Genomic DNA, 22,390 nt, shown 5'->3' on the forward strand with positions numbered 1-22,390 from the left:
AAAAATGGTGTTCAGTGGCTCTCCTCACACATCGGTCTATGAATGAGTAGCAGGGGGAGGTTGCAATCCACCGCGGGAAAGTCTATGAGAATTGAAGAAAATGGCGCTGGCGATGCAGAAAGAGACCAAAGAGGGTGACACCCCCAGGCCAGCCCCTTGAGCGCTGCTCCTCCCATCTCCAGGTTCCCGCATCAGACACCCTTGTCGTTCCCATTCGGATACAGCAAATCGTACCCCGCTTTCAAAAATAACCGGCTTTATAACCTACTATTTTTTTAAACCGGTTTATAGGTGTCTAATGTGAATTATACGATATAATTCAATTTTGAATCGAATCGCAGTGGAAACGATTCCGGGGCATTGAGGAACTAATTCGGGCATCAGTGGGAACGACACCTCTTAATTCGCTTCATGATCTGCTTTATAGGCAAGTGGGAACACCCTCTCAGACTGCTTTAACTCAATGCTAGGGAATCCTGGGAATGCTAGTGTTTGGGAGACATTGAGACTTCTCTGTCAGAGATGGCTCTGAGACCACAATAGACTACAATTCCCAGGATTCCCCAACACTGAGCAGTCTCAAACTGGACCATTTCCCAGTGTGGATGACCCTGGTGAGGAATTCTGGGCACTGCAGTTCAACTACATTTGGAGGGTTATGTGACTCCCTGTCAGAGATAGCTCTGGGGCATAATCAAAATAGATAATAATAGATAATAACAGATAATCAAAATAGATAGAGTTAGAATAAAAGGTAAATTGGTGGTAAGGAAATAGCGAGTGAGGATTGTATGTGGGGTGGTTAGGTGGCTGGGGAATATGGGGGGGTGAGAACGTAAAGGAATAATGTAGCTATGCTTATTCTATGTGTTTACCATATTCTCCTTTTCTTTGTATGATTGACAAACGTGATCTTTTATTTGTTATTTGAAAAACTGAATTAAAAAAAAAAATTTTTTTTTTAAAAAAAAGAGATAGCTCTGGGGCCACAGTGTACTGGAATTCCCAGCATTCCGCAGCACTGAGCCAGGGCAGTTAAATCACTCTCGAACTGGATTATTTCCTCAGTGTGGATGCAGCTTTGGTGAGGAACTCTCTGGGCATTTCAGTCCAGCTATGTTTTATTTCTGCAGTGTATTTTGGACCAGAGACAAGGTGACCAGACATCCTCCTCCTTTTCCAGGATATGTCCTCTTCTGTCAAATTTCAAAATGTCCTCCATTTGGATCATGGCTAAGAAACATGAATTTATAATTACATGGGTGTTTTTAGCTTTTATTTTTGATCATGTCCTACATTTTTTTGCTTGAGTGCCCTATATTTTGGGGTGAGGGCATTGGTCACCTTGGTCAGAGAGTTTTACAGGGGTTTAACTGCCATTCTGCTGTGGTGCTGGAACAAACCACCATTCCCAAAATTCCATAGCATTCAGCGGAGGCAGTTAAAGTGGTCTCAAACCAGATTATTTCTCCACTGTAGATGCAGCCCAAGCCTTTTGCCTCTCTTATGCCTGAGATTTCAAAGCCCAGCCCTGGCACCACAACAAACTACAAATCCCAGGATTCTATAGGATAGAGTGATGAGAGTGAAAGCAGTGTCAAACTGCTTTAATTCTGCAGTGTGGCAGCAACCTAAGTGTGCTCAATGCAGTTCTTAACATGGTGCACCTCTTGCATACCGAGTCTCGCAAGACTTTTTTGTTTAACAACTTGTACCCATTAACTCCATTTCATGTCTCCAATACAGACAAAACAAGGCAAAAATTAATTGATTGATTAATATCCCATCTTTCTCCCAGTACAGAAACCAAAGCAACATACAGCTTCAAAAACACGATACAATTCTTAAAAATCCTGTTAATACCTAAGTTAAAAAACAACTAAACCAATTTTAATTTAAAAGAGGTCTATCATATATTGTAGTGTAGTGTAGTTGGACTAGGGCTCTGGAAGACCAGAGTTGGAATCCCCGAAACCCACTTGGTGAACTTGGGCAAATCACACTCTCTCAGCCTTGGAAGAGGACAATGCCAAACCCCCTCTGAGCAAATCATGGCAAGAAAATCCTGTGATAGGTCACACTTAGGGTCTGCCGTGTATCAGAAATGACTTGAAGGCACAGAACCACAAAGTGGAACAGGACCGGATTCAGAAGGTTCTGGAATGCTGTGAGAAGACTAAGACCATCAGAAAACACATATTTCAGATGGTCTTAGGAACCGAGACACCACTCCAATATGGTTGGGGGTCACCACAACATGAGGAACTGTATTAAAGGGTCCTGGCATTAGAAAGGTTGGGAACCACTGCCTTAAGGGGTGTGGGGAGCAATTCTGTCACACTCTTGGCTTTTTCCAGGCCAGTTGAGGGCAAAAACTTGCTGAAATTGCCCCAAGGAGGGCAAAAATGTTTAATTTTTTACATGGAGCGTGTGGCAATCACAAAAATGACCCTGGGAGGCAGCCTGAGGCTGCACTTCCCCATCCCAGCATACTGAAGGCTTGACAGTCTTCCCTGGTGGAGAGCTGACTGGGGATGTTGGTCATTGTAGCCCAAACTACCTAGATGGCAGCAGGTTGGGGAGCAATGGTATTGTGGCCAGGTGGGCAAAGTACTGCCCTCCACATGATGTTGGACTACAACTGCCATGCTCACTTTGCACCGTACTGGTTAGAAGGCTGCTGGGAGATGTAGTCCCACAACATCTGGCAGGCTGTATTTTGCTCACTCTCCTGGTGTGGCTCAGCGGTGAGACATATTCTGTTCCAGGGAAGTTCTCAGGGTCAGCATTTTGGTGGTGGATGGAATGAAAGGCACTAATGGTAGGGTTGAGGTCACCCTTATACCTCAAGTTTTAAAGCCCTTACTGCCAGGCAGTAAGCCTTAGGGGGAGGGATTTTGGCCTTTTAGGAGGGGAAAATCCATATAAAAGCTGGCCAAAACATATTTTAAGGTTTTTTTTTTAACCCTGGGGAATCACTGAAGGTCATAGAAATGGGCACACTTTGCCCCCTCCCATTATCCTGTCTCATCTTTCCAGAGCAAATGTGTGAAATATTGGCCAGATGAACATGCGCTAAAGGAATACGGTGTGATGCGTGTCCGGAACGTCAAGGAGAGTGCAGCTCACGATTACACATTACGAGAACTCAAGCTTTCCAAGGTTGGACAGGTAGGTTGGTGGTGCTTGAGTTCACTCTGTTCTCTCCAGCCATTGAAACTTGGATTGTGAGCTCCTTCAAGCTGAATACTCTCTTTTTTAGCTTCTGTTTCTCTGGAAGCACTATAGGGATGGAGTCCACATGAATCAGAATTAAGGATATGAATCCAGATGCAGAAGTAATTATCATTTGGGCCTTTGTTTTGGAAGGGAACAGAGACAGAAAGACGTGACTGTGAACTAAAAGATAGTGTGTTAAAGTGGGTGGGTGACTTCCACATGTTGTTGGACTACAGCTCCCAGCATTCCTAACCATTGGCTATGCTGGCTAGAATTTCTGGAAGCTAATGTCCAATGATCTCTCCAGGGTCTCTGATGAGTTTGCCTTAGGGTCACCATACATCAGGAATGACTTGAAGGCACACAACAACAACATTTACCTACCCGTGACTAATGTCCTTCTCCTGTGTGCTCCCCTCCCTCAAGTATCATGGAGCATCTTGCAACATATGAGGGCATCTTTTAACAACATTTCTCCCAGGGCTATTCTGTTTTACTCAGTCCCAGGGACGTAGCTAGGATTTTAGGAAGGTGGGGGGGTCCAGACTAAGTGCCACCATTATAATGGGGCTTGAGTGCGGCGGCGCAGCAGCACACACCATTCATTTTTCTAATGGAAGGGGGGGTCCGGACCCCCAGATCCCCCCCCCGGGCTACATCCCTGTCAGTCCTCACTTGGAATCATGCTATATCTAGTTCTGGGCACCATAGTTCCAGAAGGATAGTGACAACCTGGAGCGTGTCCAGAGGGGGGCACCAAGATGGTCAAAGGTCTGGCAACCAGCCTTTGTGAGCACTGATTTAGAGAGCTGCATATGCTTAGCTTGGGGAAGATTGAGCAGTAACACAATCTTTAAATATCTGAAGGCATGCCATGTGGTAGATGGAACAAGCATGTTGTCTTCTGCTCCAGAGACTAGGACGCAAATCAATAGGTTCAAATTACCAGAAAAGAGATTCCACCTAAGTATGAGGAAAAAACTTTGTACTATGAAGAGCTGTTTGAGAGTGGAATACACTGTCTTGGAGGGTGGTAGACTCTCCTTCTTTAAACCGAGGTTGGGTGGTCTATAGTTGAGTATTCCTGCATGGGAGAGAGTTGGACTAGCTGGCCCTTGGGCTCCTTCCAACTCAAGGATTCTGTGATTCTAGGGCAACACAGAGCGGACGGTGTGGCAATATCATTTCCGAACCTGGCCTGATCATGGTGTCCCCAGTGATCCAGGTGGCGTTCTGGATTTCCTTGAAGAGGTTCATCACAAGCAGGAAAGCATTGCAGATGCTGGTCCTGTTGTGGTCCATTGCAGGTACTATTGTGCCTTGGGTGCACTTCGAGCACAAGCTGTCTTCCATGTTGTAAGAAGCATAAATGCTAACACTGTGCGATTTCCCCCCTCCTTGACAGTGCTGGAATCGGACGGACCGGAACCTTCATTGTGATTGATATTCTCATTGACATCATCCGAGAGAAAGGTAATTTCCTTGACTTCCTCTCTAAACCTCAGCAAAGCATCTCAGTTTGGTTAGCAGTAGCTCCAGTGTGTGAGTTGCACTGCTGTAGAGGACTTTGGTGTGGAGAACAGTGCTGGACAGGCCTTTGGTGTCATCCAGCCAAGCTGTTATCTCCATCTACTCTCCCCAGTAAGAATTAATTCCCAGGGGTGCCAGAATATCTTCCTTTCTTGACTATGTTTATCTCCTGCCTTTGTTCCAATGAGCTCAAAATGGCAGATACGGCTATTTTATTTTATTTTATTTTATTTGCTTTAGGATCACAACAATCCTGTTGTGTAGGTCAGGCTGAAGGAGAGTGTCTGGCCTGTGAATTTCATGGCTCAGTAGGGAATTCAACCTACATACCTACAAATCCCAGCCTAGCATTTTAATTCAAGAGTGGTATTTTGTGTTCTCTCCTAAGGCCAAATTCAGTATTAAGACGCTTTTTAGGGGTGGGGATATGGCTTCCACTGGTGGATAGGGCTTAAGGCAAAAGGGGTGCGACCCCAAATGTCAGCATACTGCAGCTTTAAGCTCTTCCTACCTATAGCTAAGAGGCATTTCAGACTTTTAGAATGAGGCGCACGGGTTGTACACATGCTGGGAAAGCCCAAAATGACATTGTCCTAGGGAAGGGGTGTTGCCTCATGAGGCCATACTAGAAACACCTGGAGGGCTGGATTCAGGCCCAGGGTGCACAGTTCCCCACTCCAGTCCTCACTGCTGTGCCACACTGGCACTGCTTGTGCAGACAGGATTTTACCATTGGGTTAGACTGCCACAGCTTGGGAACTCAGGCAAGACAACCTCTGGAAGGAACATCTGTCCAGTGTGGCTGTTCCTGGTCTTGCCCACTATTTTTCTTTTCCTTGCCCCTTCCACCCAGGAGTGGACTGTGACATTGATGTCCCGAAGACTATCCAAATGGTTCGCTCCCAACGGTCAGGAATGGTGCAGACAGAGGCTCAGTATCGATTTATCTACATGGCAGTGCAGCACTACATTGAGACGTTACAGCGCAGGATTGAGGAAGAGCAGGTATGGTGTTTCTTGGGCCTTGAAATGGATCCTAAGGGCATCAGCAGAATTTAGTAGCAAACCCTGTGGCTGAAACTGTCTTGATATGCAGGGCCCATGGTCAAAATGGCTTGATATGCAGGAGTACTTTGAAGTCAAATAGCTCTAGGTCTTCAAAAACAGTTTTGCAATTGAGGCTGCTCAGGTTACTAGTCCACAACCTGTTTCACTCCCCATCCTTGTTGATTATTTTATCTGTAGCAGACTAGGCTATGCCATGTAACATGACTTGGGCCCCTGTCACGTGTTCTCTGTCTTTCAGAAGAGCAAGAGAAAAGGGCACGAGTACACAAATATTAAGTATTCGTTAGCGGACCAGGCCAGCGGAGACCAGAGTCCCCTCCCGCCATGTACTCCAACCCCGACCTGTCCTGAGTAAGTAATTTGCTGGTATCCATAGGAAGGTCTTGCTCCTTGCAGCTCCGCTTCCGGAAGCGTCAAACAACTGGACTGGCTAAAGGAAGTTTCACCTGGCTCTTGGGCATCTCAAAGTGGCACGGATCCCTATGGTGATGATGAGGACAGTGATTTTTATTATTAATTTGATTTGTACCCTGACATTCTTCCAAACCTAGGACTCCAGATGACTTACAAATTCATATGATTCCAGTATAGTTTTTTTAAAAAAAAAACACATACTAAAGGTCACTATTAGAATAAAGCAATTAACAGTTGGAAAACAATTGAAAACATACAACTAAAAGGAGAAAGCATAGTTAGAAATGGTGCAGTCACAGCCACTATGGGCATCCTCTTTGGAAACCTTCCATTCTCAAAACTTGCCAGAGTAAAAAGATCTTTGCCTGCTGAGAGGAGAGCAAGGTGGGGGCCATTATTGCCTCTTCAAGTGGGGTAGTTCCAGAGTTTGGGGCAGCCACTGAGAAGGCCGTATCTTGTGTTCCCCCCAGCCCTACCTGTGAAAGGAGCAGGACTAAGGAAAGGGACACTCCTGTGGATCTCAGGGCCCTGCCAGGCTTATTTAGGCAGATACAGACTGTCAGATAGTTTGGGCTTATGTGCCTGGAAACAGGTTGTCAGCTAGTGCAGCTGTTGTATGCAGTGTTTTAATTGAACTGTTGTCCCTCTCTTCTTGCCTTAAAAGACCTGAAGCCACTGCTTGGAAAAGTTCCTTTTTTGGACAGGAACTGCCCAAATAACAGGAGTTGTAGTCCAAGAAAAGGTTACTCACCTAAGCTTTACTTAAAGCAGTGGTTCTCAAACTCTGGTCCTCCAGACATTTTGGACTTCAGTTCCTGGAAATCCCAGCTGATATGGCCAGGAGTTAGGGATTCTGGGAGGTGTCCTTAAAGCATGCATGAATTGAGTCATTCAGCCACCCAACAGGAAGCCAAGGAACAAGTTTTCACAGTCACTTTAAACTGTAAAGCTGCAATGTAATCATTTCCTGACCAAACCAGAACCGTATTCTGTGTTTGCATTGTTTTTGTTTTGGCTTTGGATTGACTTGAAAATCCATCGCTTGTTGGTTTTTCAGGATGAGGGAAGATAATGCCATGCGAGTCTATGAAAATGTCGGTCTGATGCAGCAGCAGAAAAGCTTCAGATGAGGTGAGATGAGAGGGCTTCCTTGCAGGGCATGTGAGTCTGTTTGTCCTGCTGTATTTGAACGTGGTGTAGGGTGGGGTGTAGACCCATAGCCAGCTTCCATCCTTCCATCTTGAAGATCCCAGCTTCCATTTTCAGTTACCCAAGGAGAAGATTTGGGTAGCAAGGAGTTCTTAGTGAGTTGGACCTTTGGTTTAGCTTAGGGTAAGGTAGATTCTTCTTAAGTTAGGGTGATGGCTCTTAAAACTGCAGAGTTTGAGTTGCACTCATGCACTAGTTCTCAGCCATGAGTGTCTAGTGGAGGTTGGTCTGAAGTTCCCAGAATCTTTGGTTGTTGGCTGTGGCTTCTGGGTTGAGGTCCAACAGCACCTGATGAGGAGCCAAGTCTGGACACCTACTGTGTTTTAGGTAGAAAAATCAGACGCCCCACTCCACCAGATGGAAGTCTTGGGTTTCTGAGATCACCCGTTTGTCTCAGTTTGTCTCCTACCCTTCTTCTCAGGAACTCGGGACAGTGTGTCTTCACTTACCCTCTCCCTTTATCCTCACAACACTAATGTGCAGTAAGCTAGATGGAGAGAGTGACCAGTCCCCACAGCTATGGAACTTTGTGGTTCAGGGAGGATTTGAACCTGGGTCTCCCTTGCCCTTAGTTCAGTAATCTTTCCCAGAGGGTGGGAGTGTTCTTTTTTTTTTTCCCCCTTTCTTTTTGGACTGCAGCTCCTAGAATCCTCCACGCAGCTTGGCCTGTGATCCCCCTTGGTTGGGGGAGTTAGGGCAGGGTGGCCTCAAAGAGCAACTTTTCCAAGCTGTGCTTTGGCCACAATACACCATCCGGTTACTCGACCTTCTTGCCTGAGTCGGCCACCGGAGACCTCCCTCCTTCACCTTCCAGACCTTCACCTCAGAACCAGTGGTGGTGACACAGATTGTGCTCTTGTGGGCAGTATAGTCATGGCATCAAATCTTCAACCTGCTCAATCAGATGGTTACCTCTGTCCTCCATAATGCCCCCCTTCTGTCCAGTGGGCTTACTGGCTGGGATGGCCTGGGAGTTGCAATCCAAAAATGGAATTTCCCAAGCTCTGCAAATGGTTACATCAGCCTAGAATTGTCCTCCTTCCTTCTCTCTCTCTCTCTCCCTCACTCTTTTTCTCTTCCTCTTTGCCTCATTGTTTCCTCCTTCGCTTCCTCCCTGTTTTAAAAGTTGCTTGTGGTCCTCTTGGTGCAATCCCTGACACCCCCCCCCCAATAATATGCAGTGCATGGAGGATCCTTGTGAGGTTTAATTTCTAAAAGGTCTCTCTTTGCTATCCTTTTACAGATTTTGAGATCCCAGTGTTTTTTTTAATAAGAAAGTGAAGCGAAGCGACTTGAGAAGCATCCCACGAAGAGTGGACTTTTGACAGCTACGTAGAGCCTCCCTTTATTTATGGTGTTTAACCCTTCAGTAATAAGCAGAACTTGAGACCATCCTTCGCCGAAAGCTCCTTTTTCTCCAGAATGTCTGATTTCTACAATTACTGATATTTTTTGTTTGTTTTCCATTGTCAGACACAAAGTGCAGACCAATATGCTGTTGTACTTGAAAGTTTTGTTTTATTCTTGCTCCTGGATTTCGAGGTTTTAGAACTGTTTCAGATGATGAGATTCTTTCTATTTTGTTAATTCTTCCTCTTTAAAACTAGTTAAATCTGAGTGCTTTGGGGGACAAATGGTTTGTCTTACTCCAACATTTGTCCTCCTTTTCTTCCTTTCCCTCCGGCTCTGCTTCCAAGGAAGTGCCGATGACCATCCATTAGAACAGCAGGGCCTGTTGATTAGCTAATTTTCAGTCTTGCATCTAGTCCTCATGGTGGACTGTGTTTCTTCCCCACCACCACCACCCTTGAAATTAAAATCAGGGGTTTATTTGTCCTAGAACTTCCAATGATGCGGTTTTTGCACCAGATTGAAACTGAATTTGTTTCCTAACAACCTACCCAGCAATTGTTGGTGTGTGTGTGTGTGTGTGTGTGTGTGAGAGAGAGAGAGAGAGATGGGACTGGTTATTTGTACAAAATTCTGATGGTGTTTCTTACATTGGTTCGGAGGGGCTGAGAGAATACTTGGGAATACAAAATGGTGGTGTCCCCCGTTTGTCACTTAACCTGGCTCCTTGTTGTTGCCTATATACATTCTTGTCTTCTTTAATACCCTTCTTGCAAGCAACCCAGAGGCATCCCAACAGCTGCTCTTTTAAAAACGGAACCATGGTCAGCTGAAGGAGCCTCAGGAATTTTCCAGAAGGGTTCTCCAGTGGCCACTTCACATTTTTTGTGGTGGCCGCATTGTTCCTGGCATTGCTTGGCTACAGAAGGGCACTCTTGCTTTCGGTTGCCTTCAGTGGCCAGTGAGATGGGCATCTTGCAAATGTTTCTTTGCTGTGAGCTCCATACAGCTAGATATTCTCTCAGTGCTCTGCCTTTTTTTGAAGTGCCTTCTCCCCTAAGCCTGCTTGGCTTGGTTGATTTCTTCTTTCCTTGTGGCTTCCACTGGAGAGGTGTCCTTAAGGTTTTGTGTGTTGGCCTCCTCATGGTGATGGAAGTGTTTTAAATATTTCTGGCTCTGCAGAAACCTTACACCTGACTTGAAAGAGTGTGTATGGGTGCTGCTTCCCACCTTGGTCCTCCATTGCGGAATGCTTATGTCCCTTCAAGATCTCGGCATCTGGAATAGCCAGTGCTTCCTCAGCTTTCTTTGAAAGACCTGAACATTGGCATTGGTGCCTTTCTCTGTGGACTGCTGGTTCCTTTAAGCCCATGTGGACAGGAGAGTTTCTGCTCTTCGATATGGAAGCAGGCTGGTTAGGTATCTCTCTTGCAAGAGCTTTAAACCTAACTTTTCATGCAATGTCATTAAAATTAGCTCCTTGGTGCCCAGGCAGTGTGTATATCATATTTATGATAAAATAAAGCAAAGGTGACCCTCAGGAAAGTGATATCCTGTTGTCAAGAACACACAGAGCAAACCTGCACACTTTCTCTTGTCGTGTAATGTGTTGACTTGGCCATTGGTTTGGCATTGCTAGCCATTGGGAGCATGAAGGCATTAACAGAGGCCCTCTGCCTTTTGGGAATCATTTCACCCACCGCACCAAATATTGGAGAGTTCTAGCCATTGTTTGCCTGATTTCCGGTCTTCAAAACCATGAGGGCTAGAACCTTGTGTAGGAAGTTGAATTCTGTCCCTTATCGTATGTTGTTCTGAACTGCAGCATAACACACAGCCCACAGTGTTGCCTGTTCAGCTCAGTGGCATTAAAAATTGGGAGGAAGGGAAATCATAAGTTTTCTGCTGCTTCCTTTGCATTCCCTTTTTGGCTGTATATCTTGTCTTCAAACACGGAATTCCTGTAACTGGCTTTGCCAGAAATCTTTGTGTCTTATTTCTCAGCCTAGTGGTACAGCCCAGTCGCCAGCCTAGATGTGGCCCTAGGCTGTTCCACTCCGGCCCTTTTTGCCTTCCTTCATCTTTGTGTCACAGAAGGCTTCCATACAGCTTGGTGGTGGCCATGGTTTGAAAGGTCAGAGCTCCCAAAAATGATGGGGCAACCAAAGGAGACCTCCAACCGTGGACAATGTTGGCAAGCGCAGAGGTTTCTTTTGTTACAAGCAAACAATGGTGACAATGTAAATATTGGCCATTTTGGTCCTGTTGAATGATCTCCTGTGGCCATTAGTTGGACTGTGGGCCAGAGGTGGGCATCTTGGCCTACATTCTACTGTTAGTCCCAGTTAGGGGAGTCAAATGTGTTGATTCCTTGGTGTTTCCCTGTGTGTTGAATCCTCATTCAACAAATGATTCAATGGAAGGATGGAAGATGTAATCCAATACATCACCAGGTTGGGGACGTCCCTGTGGAGCAGACGGGAAAAGGGCTTCCATTGGCATCCGCACCTCCCCCTTCTTTCCAATGCGCTACCTTTGAACTGAAATTGAGGGGAAAGTATGTATGCTGTTTTAAAGGATGAGTAAGGGCTGTGTGGTGATGTTGGGTAGCTAAGAGTGGTGTGTTTGTGTGCTGTGGAGGTGAAGAGAAAGCACCAGGCCACACATTCTCACAGGAACGCTTTTGCCTTAGATTGGTGGGGTCCAAAGGGGAGCCCAAGTGGAGCTGGTTTTTTGGGGGTGGTTGAAGACCCATCTGAATAATGCTCCAGGTGCTGTTAGATTGCCACAGTTAAAAAGCCTTCTGTTGGCTCCCCCTTCCAAATAACTCCCCCCAAATCCCCGAAAGACCCCTCCAGTTTCACGGCTTGCAAATGGAAGAGACAAAATTGGAAGGATGCAATTTTTACAAAAGAAAAGAAAAAGAGAGACCTCCTCAGTGAGCATTTTCAAAGGAGGGAGCGCCACCTTGAGCAGAGTGTTGCCATTTGCATTTAATATTAGTGTTTAAAGTAGCTCTCTTCAAAACCCTAGGTTTATCCTTTTGGATGTCTCTGTTATGAAGATACCACATGTAAAACACCACGGTAACAAACCGGATGGGTTTGGGCTTTGTCCTTCCAGCTTTTTTTTGGGGGGGGGGCTTGCCTCTTCCTCCTGGCTTGCCCCCAAAGGGTTGCTCCTAGGTGAGGGATAGGGGATGGAATCATTTTGGACTGTGTCCCCAACCTGCCAGAACCCCAACCCCTTTGGCATGCTGGAGAGGACAGTTTTCCATATTCACCACCTCCTCCATCCTTGTCTGGTCAGGGAAAGGTATGAGTCTCCTTGTGGTGTGTCTATGGCACCTTGATGTTTTTGTAGAAATGCGTTGTCTGGGACATGCGCTGAACTTTGAAGAGCATATGATAAAGGAATGTCATTTTTGAAACTTGAAAAAAATAACCCTTCTTGAAGATTGTGTGAGGAAATGAACTTGAATGAGATCTCTAGGCCTTGCTGAAAACCAAAAGAAGATGAGTTTGGTGGTCTGTTTGTCTGTCTTTCTTAAAGCTGTCTCTACTGAATCTCACTGTGAGTGTTTCTGATTCAAGCCAGACCTCGGTGAATGTCAGTAGCACAACGACACATCTCCCCACCCCTTGGTTGTGACTACAGTCCACAGGTGTCTCTCTGTGTGCATGTAGAGTGTCTTCAAAGTCGTGAATCAGTTTTCTGACCATGTACAAGATGGAATTGTGAACAAAGGACGGGAAGAGGAGTCGGCTTGGCAGTTGTTCAGGCTTCAAGTCAAAAAGTAGGTTTTATGTTTCCAAGCTGCTCTGTCAGGGAAGATGTACCCTCTGGGATGCGGCGAGGAGGCTGTCCTTCCATTCTGGAATTGGGCTTGTGTCATCACTTTGGTGTTGGGAAAGTGTTATTTTTTCCTTTGAAGGAAATTGGCAAAATCTGAAATGCTGATTCTTTTGGCAGTCTTCTCAGTGACTGGGAAATGGTGCTTTTCTGATCCAATCAATGCACAGTCCCCTTCTTTCCTGTTGTCTTTTGGGAGAGGGATTTGGATCTCTCCCTGGCTGGTTTGCTTGCCCTGGACTCTGAAATGTAACCCCTCATTCCAGGGGGAGCAAGTCCCAGACTCTGTCAGAAAGCAGCTAGTGCGGAGCTTGGGAAAGTTCCTTTTTTGGGGTGTGCCACACTCAGAATCCCTTGGCCTGTGACTTTTAGGCAAAGTTGCCTCATGGCTGTTTCCCTTCTCTACATATTCTATAAATCGGCTTTCCTCAACCTGGCATGCTCCCGAGCTTTCAGCCCCCTGAAAGTAACTTGCCCAAGCTAGAGTATGCATTGCAGGGAGGAGCAGTCGCTTAGGTCTGTGGCAGTAGGGATGGGAGAGCTCAGTTGCTCCTACTGGAGAGAGCAAGCAGAATTGGATCTCGGCTCTTGGAGGAGGCTCCCTGTTGTATCTTTGCATGGGTCAGTCTCTAAGGAAGATCTCACTGGTTCTTGTACACACTCCAGAGCTTTTGGGGCTGAAGGATGTCTCAATTCTTAATTTTGAAGGAAAGGTTAGGAAGCACAGCGAAGGGCCAGGGTGTGGGTGGGATTGGGCCTGGCATCTCCCCTGTGTGGCTCCCCTGCCCCAGTGGAAGAGGCTTTGCTGGTGGGCCATCGCTTACTGAATGTTGGGTATGCACTTCTTTTTTTAACTCAATCTTAAAAAAGAAAAGAATGACCACCTCCTGATAAACCTTGACCAAATCTTCCTTTGATTTCCCCCTAGCCCCAGAAAATTGGTGGGTTTCCCCAAAAAACATTGCCATGAACTTTGCTGTCCTTTTAGAGGATTGTCAAGGTTGGGGACGGGGGAGAGGACTTGAGAACTAGCAGGGCTGGACAACTTGAGGGCTAGGAACTTGATGCTAGCTTTGGATGCATTGAATGGTTTTTCCACTCCAGGTGTTTGGATGGCTAGTTGGATCGTCATGTTTTGTTGGGTGTTTTGTTGTTTTGGGGTGGGGTTTGTCTTTGTCCGAACTTTAATTCCTATCGCCGGGTCACTTCAAGCCTGTTTTCTTAATTTATGAACACTCTTGCGACTCTTGAGAACAGTTTTTTCTTAGCGGCTTGGTGAGAGATCTTTCTGATGTTCATAAGCTTCTCAACCCCTCCTTCTGAACTCCCCATTCCCCTTCCCAGCAATGTATGAAGTATTGTACCAGAGTATTAAAATGAAATGTAATATTTTATCAAGGGGGGAGGGATTAAGAAAAGAAGCTCAACCTTCTCCTTTAAAAGGAACACACACAAGATGCCATTGATTTTTTTAAAAAATGTGAATAATGTACATGGTTCCAGGTGTGCTGTTCTCTTCTGCTTTTGAGAGTGGGCACGAGCTGCAAGTGCTTGCACTGGCAAAGGCCCATTGAATCCTATGGGCTTATGCCAATGTAAGAGTTGTGTGGGATTGCCCAGTGTTTCTTGGTTTCTGCCCATATATTCTGTCAGCTTTCCCTAACCCGGCCCCCTCCCAATATGTTGGACTATATTTCCCGGATGACCTCTGAGACATGCGGTCCAGCACATCAGGAGGGAGGGAGAAAGCTCCTGTAGACCATTTTGCAATTGTCGATGTATGACATTAAAAGGAAAAAACAACAGCAACGTAGATCATGTATAGAAAAACACAAAAATCTTTAGTGATTGTCTGTTTCCAGCCGGTATTTATGGGAGTTGAGTGGCTTCATTGCTGATTGTGCTGTGATTTTTTTTTTAAAAAAAATTGCTCCAAGGCTTATCAGAGTAAAAAAGCATTATTTGTAAAACATCATGACGTCAAAAATAGGAATTAAAAACAAAAAACAAAATCCGTTTTCTTATACCTGTCTCCTGAATGCTTTTGTGTTGTTTTGTTTTGTTTTCAAAAAGAAAAGCTGCCTTTGCGCCAGCAAGCTTTGAATGCCAAAGTCACACAAAACGAGGGTTGATGCTGAAGATTTTCTTTTTCAAACGCTCCACTTGGAAGCCCAGAGAATGCAGTCGGTATAAATTATGCAACGTTGGTACATTTACATAAATTCTTAAATAGTTGTATCTCTCCTAATTGCAGGTCTGCCGGTTTTGCAGAATTGGATGCATTTGGGTCGGGGATCAGAATATCTGAGAGATTGGGATGGGGGACTTATACTTCAGGGGAATGGATGTGTACATGTCCAGTGCTGCTCGGATCGGTAACTAATGCTCCCCCCAAGGATACATAGGAATTACAGTGTTCCTGCCCCCCCCCCCTTTTTAAAAGCTCTTTTCCCAGTGCTACTCCAGAGAGAGCTCTCCCATGTTTACCACTTTTTAAAACCTCAGTAGTAGTGTTTGAATCCCTGGTCAGCCATGGAAACCCACAATGGTGGGAGCTGGGATCTGAAATCTGTCACACAGAAACTCTGCCTATACTGCTGAATCGGTGGGAAAGGTTTTTTTGGCCAAAGAGTTTCCTCTCCCCTCAAGAACAGTACAGTCGAGCCATCTGGACCAAGAACGAAGAAGAAGCACTTTATTGATTAGATTAGAAAATGCCTACTCTCGCCCTGGGTTGATTTGATGCACTCCAGAGCATGCACATACATTTCAGCTTTCCCATGATTTCATTCTTTGTAGAACTCCAGTTAAAAGTACCTTTGGCAGCAGCCAGCAATGGTGAGTCCCTTCGTGTTGCAAGTGTTAGGAAACATGGGCTGGCAAGGGGTCGGGAAACAGTAACAGAAAGTGACAGAGGCTCTGGGAATCATGTACCTGGTAAGAATCAGCAACTACCTTGTTCCCTAAGCAGGACAAGGCTATCCTTCTAGTTTGAGGTTCCTGGCAGAGGTTCATCTAATATGGCTGTGCTTTGGTTCAGTTTAAATCACAACAAGGGCACCTCTGGATCCGGTATAAGGCCTGATCTACCAGCAAGAGCTCTGTCTGTGGTGCCGAATACTTGGAGTACAAACACAGCTTGTTCCGGGGCTGGAGGTTAAAGGTCTGTGTTTAAAGGGCCAGGTAAGGAGATGTTGTTATTTATTTATATCCCGCCCTTTTCCCAAAACTAGGACACAGGACGGCTCGCAACGTTAAAAAACTGTACAGTTAAAATACAATAGGATTTCCCTAAGTTGGAGCTGACTTGGAAGACCATTACAACCAACCTGCAAAGAGCTACTTCTAGCAACTTGGGGTCCAACTCTCCTCCTTTCCCCTTAGAGTGGGGCACCACAGTTTAAGAAGGCCAGGAGTACAGTTTAGGTCCAGACTATCTGAAAGTCTGTTATCTCTCGATGTGAATTCTTTCACGGCTGCCCTCTCCAGTCCTAGTCTGATTTCTTGACTGCAACCTCTGCTCTGATCAGTGGTTGTTCCAAGGTATGGGAAACCTTTATCCATTTCAATTTCCTCATCATCTAAAGTGGCCATTATTTTTGTTTTCTTCATGGTCAACATTGAGCCTGCCTTAACACTTTCTTTAGTAATGGTTCCAGGCTTTAGTTTTCTGCTAGTAGTATGATGTCATCTGCATAGCTTGGATTGTTGATGTTCCTCCAATTTTCACTCCTCCCTCGGAGTTACTGCTGTAGCATAAGCTTCCTTCATGATAAATGATGCAGCAGATGGCAAATGGAAGATGGATTCCCAAAGGTTACACAGTGCCGAACCAAAGAAAAAATCAAAGTGCACATTGTGATCCATCGCCTCTCTAATGGCCATGAGAACGGTGCAAGTGAGCTAGCAATTCCTTCCTCCCTCCGTTCCCAGCCTTCACGTCTTTCCCTAGCCTCAAAGGCCAAGTGATTGTAAAAAGCATCCAAGCAGGTCCCCGATACAAGTTCGCTCTTCCACGCCACTGGGCAGCAGATAATGTTTGCCCATGGTGCTAACAAGGACTCTAAGACCAATCTGTCTGGTGGCAGAGACCCAGCTCACAATAATATTTATTTATTTATTTGTATCTCGCTTCTCCCTGTTTTGGATCGAGGAGGGTAACAACAAACATAAGAACAGTAAAAATAGAACATAGTAAATCACAAGTAAAAAACATAGCAAAGCATATAAAATCCAATTCCCTATCTCCCTCCCACCTTAAAATAGCATTAAAAACAATAATTCCCAACTGGAGAGCAAACATTCTGAGAAGGTCAATTTGGGAAGGCCTGCCGGAAGAGATCAATTTTTATTGTCTTTTTAAAGGCCTCCAAAGATATTATATGGCGGATCTCCTCTGGCAGGTCATTCCAGACTTTTGGAGCGGCAGCAGAAAACGTCCTCTGGGAAGTCGATACCAGTCTGGTTTTCTTGGACTGCAAAAGATTCTTCCCAGAGGACCTGAGAATGCAGGAAGAATTATATGGGAGGAGGCGTTCCCTCAGGTAAGCTGGACCCAAGCCATGCAGGGCTTTATAGGTGATGACCAACACCTTATACTGTGCCCGGAAGCTAATAGGCAGCCAGTGTGGGGATTTTAAAATAGGTGTTATAGAATCAAATTTAGAACTCCCTGTAACCAATCTGGCTGCCATATTTTGGACCAGTTGCAGCTTCCAAACGAGGCATGAAGCTTCCCCCAGGTAGAGCTCATTGCAGAAATCGAGACGAGAGGTTACCAGTGAATGTACAACCGTTTCTAGGTTTTCCCGTTCCGGGAAGGGTTGTAGCTGGCGTATCAGCCGAAGCTGATAACAGGCACTCCTGGCCATCGCATCCACCTGAGATGACAGCTGAAGCGACAAGTCCAGGAATACCCCCAAGCTATGAACACAGTCCTTTAGGGGAAGTGTGACCCCGTCCAGAACTGGAGAGCTTATCACCATTCCCGGATTAGGATTGCCTATAGCGAGTACCTACGTTTTATTTGGATTCAGTTTAAGTCTATTTTCACTCATCCAATTCATTACTGATCTCAGACAGTCATTCAGAGGGGAGATGCCATCCTTGGTCACCGAAGTGGTCCAAAACATGGAGAAGCAAATTTGGGTGTCATCAGCATATTGATAACACCCCGCCCTATTTCTCCGGATGATCTCACCCAGGGGCTTCATGTAAATGTTAACTAGCATTGGAGGCAGCATCGCGCCTTGAGGGACACCCAATTTGAGCTCCCTCTTGGCCGAACAACTGTCCCCAAGCGACACCATCTGGAACCTACCTGAGAGACAGGACCAGAACCACTGCAAAGCAGTGCCCCCGATTCCTAACCCCCTCAGGCGTTCCAGAAGGATACCATGGCTGATGGTATCGAAGGCCACTGAGAGGTCCAAGAGCACCAACAGGGCCACACTTCCCCTGTCGATACACAGACAGAGATCATCAACCAAGGCGATACGGTCTCGACTCCGTATCCCAACCTGAAGCCAGTTTGAAATGGATCAAGATAATCTGCGTCATCCAAGACTGCTTGGAGTTGGTTGACAATCGCCCTCTCGATCACCTTGCCCAAAAAATGAAGAAGAGATACTGGCCGATAGATTTCTCCAGGAGATCAAGGGAAGGCTTTTTAAGAATAGGTTTAACCAAAGCCAGTTTTAAACTGGCTGGAAAACTGCCTTGTCGCTCCGATAAGAGGGCACTTACATCTGGTGTCCCTCAGGGAGCGATTTTATCCCCTATGCTTTTTAACATCTACATGAAACCGCTGGGAGAGATCATCTGGAGACACGGGGCGCGGTGTTATCAGTATGCTGATGACACCCAAATAATTTTCTCTGTGTCTCCGACTGATGCAGTAACTAAGGATGGCATGTCTCCTCTAGATGCCTGCTTGGCGTCGGTAATGGGCTGGATGAGGGAGAACAAACTCAGTGTGAATCCAGGGAAAACGGAAGTACTGGTGATAGGTCCCTCGGTTCCGGGTGGTGAGATTTGTCAGCCTGTTCTGAATGGGGTCACACTCCCCTTGAGGGACTCGGTGCGCAGCTTGGGAGTACTCCTTGATTCGTCGCTTCATCTGACATCCCAGGTGGACGCGACGGTCAGGAGTGCTTGTTATCAGCTTCGGCTGATACGCCAGCTGCGCCCCTACCTGGGCCGTCGGGACCTTGAAACTGTTGTACATGCTTTGGAAACCTCTCGATTGGACTTCTGCAATGCGCTCTACATGGGGCAACCCTTGTACCAAACCCGGAAGCTTCAATTGGTGCAGAATATGGCAGCCAGACTGGTCGCTGGTAGTTCCAGGACAGACCACATAACACCTATTTTAAAAGATCTCCACTGGCTACCCATTCGCTTCCGAGCTCAATACAAGGTGTTGGTTTTGACCTATAAAGCCCTAAATGGCTTGTGCCCAGGGTACTTGGAGGACCGTCTCTCCCCATACAATCCGCCCCGCACACTCAGAACATCTGGGACCAATTTGTTAGAGGTCCCTAAATCCCATTTGGTGAGGACCTCACAGAGGGCTTTCACTATCGCCGCCCCCTCATTGTGGAATAAGCTCCCTATAGAGCTCCGTTCCTCTGCATCTTTAGTTTCTTTTAAGAAACAATTAAAAACACATCTATTCCAGCTGGCTTTTTCACTCTAGGTAATAGTGTTTTTTCTCTGCTCCTTGTTCTTGTTCTTCGACCCCGGATTAGTGCAATATATTGTCTTTTTCTTGCCCCTAGTGAATTGTGATTTGTATAGATTCCCGTTCCTACCCCTAGTAATGATGTTTTTAAACTTTTTATATTGTGAGCTTTATCTGTATTTTATTGTTTCTTGTCTTGTAAGCCGCCTTGATCATGCAATTGGAAAGGCGGGATATAAATAAAAATTATTATTATTATTATTCCCTTAGGGGGGCATTAATTATAAATCTTAACAAATTCATAGTTGCCTCCCCTCCCTGGATGGCCAACCATGAAGGGTAGGGGTCAAGAGGGCAGGTGGTCTTTTTGACCTTAGCAAGCAGCTTGTCTATGTCATCAGTACTCAGACTGAAACTGATCCAAATTAATCTCATTAACAGAGTCGCTGGACACCTCTGGAGACGTTTCTGTGTTAAGGCTGGCGTCTAAGTTGGTCCTTATCCGAGAGATTTTATCTGCAAAGTAATCGTTGAAAATATCACAGCAGGCCTCCGTAGGTTGTAATAACGGATTCAAGGTGGAAGGAGTCTGAGTTAACTTCCTAACCACCTTGAAAAGCTCTGCCGGGCGAGACTTCGCAGACGCAATAGATGCTGAAAAGAAAGACTTTGCTGCATTTATTGCCACTCGATAGACTTTAAGTGAAGTCCTGTGACGTGTCTTGTCAGATAAGAGTCGAGTCTTTTGCCAGCAGCGCTCTAGTTATTGTACAGCCCGCTTCACCTGAGCCGTTAAGGACTCTCCAGGTAAGAACGGGCCCTCTCTGCTACAGTCTGCCTCTCTTCCCTTCTCCATGACCCCCCGAGAATTTTATACTCCACCTTGCTATACAAACAACGTGACTCACGAAACTCCAGACAGTTGCTTAGAAAAGTACCTTGCTGGACTACAGCTCCCATACCCCCCACCCTGTCAACATGACCACTGGCCATGTTGGCTAGGGAGATTCTGGGAATTGTAGTCCAACCAAGGTCATTCTCCACCTTTGGCTACAGAACAAGATTCAGTGCAACAGAGATGCCAAGAAAGGCTGTTTGCCTTCAGAAGGGGCCACCTCTAACCATCCGCTACATTTTTGACACTGTCAAAGTACGGCAAAGCCTGGCTGTATTGATGACCTCAAGGGACTGGGCTGGCTGGCTGGGGGATGCTGGCTGTTGTAGTTCCCCAAAGACACTTTCCCAAGCTTGGCTTCAGCATAGGCGTTGTCATTGCCAGGTGCATCCTATCTACCCTTCTAACTACTTAGGGATATAATCTGGCCCCAGGGCAGTAGCATGGTTAGGCAGCTGTGTTTCTTTGTATTGAGGCCTGCCCTGCTAACTGTGGGCACTGTTGGCATCTCTTTAATGATTGCCGCAGCCTTGAGGTTTCCTTTGTACCCTGTGCCTTTCGCCTGATTAGAAAATGCAGTGATTTATGGCTGGGGAGAAGCCTGCCTACCTCCTTCCTCTCTCCCTCCTCTGCCTGTTCAATCCCTTCATCTCAGCTTCTGTCAGTACCCTGCGACGGAGTGGCAGTCCCTCAGTTGTCATGGCGATGCCCCTGTTTCTTTCTCCCCACCATACATGCTGGTTCTGCCTTGGCCTGCTGAACTTGGCACTGACACATCCATAGATCCAGAAGACGAGAAGGACATTTCAAAGCCAAGCCATCCACCACTGGCACATAGATCGATTGGCTTACGCCCTTGAGATTTCACTGTGCAAGACTTGAGCCTGGGTGCAAAATGGCTTTGCACCCAGCAGATAAACGCTGGTTGCAAACATAGTGCAAGGCCTATTGCAGGCCAAAGCTTGTCTTTACTAGAAGGTGATAGGGAAAGGCGGAGTGAGCAGGGTTGCCAGGTCAGCATACCCTCCAACTGTTCCGGGACAGCCCTGTTTGCTCCTCTGTCATCCCACTTTTTCATCTGTTTTTAAAATGTCCTTGTTTCCCCTCTCCTCCTCCCACTTCACCCCCTTTTTCTCTGCTTCCTTCAATGGCTTTTTCTCTGCTTCCTTCAATGGCTGAGTTCCAAGGGGGAGAGTAGTTTGCACTTAGTTAACTCAGCCAGCGGGAGAGGAGAGGAAGATGCACAGTCTTTTCCTTTCCTGGGAGGCTGAGACAAGAGCAAACTGCTGCAGCCTCTCTTGTCTTGGATGTTGTTCTTCTTTCAGAACTTCTTGGCCGTACTCTGATGTTGCTTGGCCACTGCTGTCCTGGTTTTTTTGTTGGAGAGTATGGGTCACAGACTCTAAGGTTTCAGGGCCCAACCCTGAGACTTATGGAAGACCCCTTGGGATGTCACTGGAAGTGAGGGGACCCATTGAGGATGACCCCTTAAGCACTGGGTGCAATTTTGCACAGAGCATGAAAAATAAGAAACACCCATTCCAAGAAATAAAGAAGAAATAATGGGATGGATTGAAAATGATTGCATGCCATGCTCTTTACCATTCTGGTTATTCCTTGATGTCTGCTGCATAATGGTAGAACTTCGGTCTTCCCTCCGTAACATCATCAGGAAGTATCCCAGGTCTCTGAAATTTGGCCCTAGGATACTCCTGACCAGGCACCACTACCATACTCTTCAGTTTGGCAGAGACAGTCCTGCTTAATCCTTTGCTATCCCACTTTCTCCATGGCTTTTAAAATGTCCCAGTTTTTCTTGCCTCCTCCTGCTTTCCCTCTTTGGCCTCAGCTTTCTTGAATGGCTGCAAAGGAAATCCGAAATAGCAACGGAGTTTGCACTCAGTTTGTTCAGTAGGGAGGAGCGGAGAGGAAGGGCCAGGCTCTTTCCCTTCCCAGGAGGCTCGGGCCAAAGCAAACTGCGGCAGCCTCTCTCAGCTTGGCCATTCTTCCGCATTGGTAAGGTGGAGCAGGATGCTGACCTTCCTGCAATACTGGCTGCATCTGCACTGCAGAAATAGTCTGATTTGACGCCACTTTAACTGCCCTGGCTCCATGCCAAAGCAAACTCTGGTGCCACAACGAACTCCAGTTCCCAGAATTTCATAGCATGG

The 22,390-nt window shown here is 46.2% G+C and overlaps 2 protein-coding genes across 2 annotated transcripts in view; one reads left to right on the forward strand and one right to left on the reverse strand.

The window, feature by feature from the left end:
• Nucleotides 1–14,656, forward strand: part of PTPN11 (protein tyrosine phosphatase non-receptor type 11) — a 34,765-nt gene extending 20,109 nt beyond the window's left edge. Inside the window, exons 10-17 of the mRNA XM_042441851.1 lie at nucleotides 2,358–2,368; nucleotides 2,992–3,171; nucleotides 4,372–4,526; nucleotides 4,625–4,692; nucleotides 5,603–5,754; nucleotides 6,056–6,168; nucleotides 7,289–7,362; nucleotides 8,684–14,656. Of these exons, the coding sequence (XP_042297785.1) occupies nucleotides 2,358–2,368; nucleotides 2,992–3,171; nucleotides 4,372–4,526; nucleotides 4,625–4,692; nucleotides 5,603–5,754; nucleotides 6,056–6,168; nucleotides 7,289–7,361 (752 nt within the window). The 3' untranslated portion in view covers nucleotide 7,362; nucleotides 8,684–14,656. The remainder of the gene's footprint in view (nucleotides 1–2,357; nucleotides 2,369–2,991; nucleotides 3,172–4,371; nucleotides 4,527–4,624; nucleotides 4,693–5,602; nucleotides 5,755–6,055; nucleotides 6,169–7,288; nucleotides 7,363–8,683) is intronic.
• Nucleotides 1–22,390, reverse strand: part of HECTD4 (HECT domain E3 ubiquitin protein ligase 4) — a 426,162-nt gene that overhangs the window by 137,506 nt on the left and 266,266 nt on the right. The gene's annotated exons all lie outside the window — the stretch shown is intronic.

The sequence above is a fragment of the Sceloporus undulatus genome, chromosome 10 (genome assembly GCF_019175285.1).
Source record: "Sceloporus undulatus isolate JIND9_A2432 ecotype Alabama chromosome 10, SceUnd_v1.1, whole genome shotgun sequence".
Classification (NCBI taxonomy): Eukaryota; Metazoa; Chordata; class Lepidosauria; order Squamata; family Phrynosomatidae; genus Sceloporus; species Sceloporus undulatus.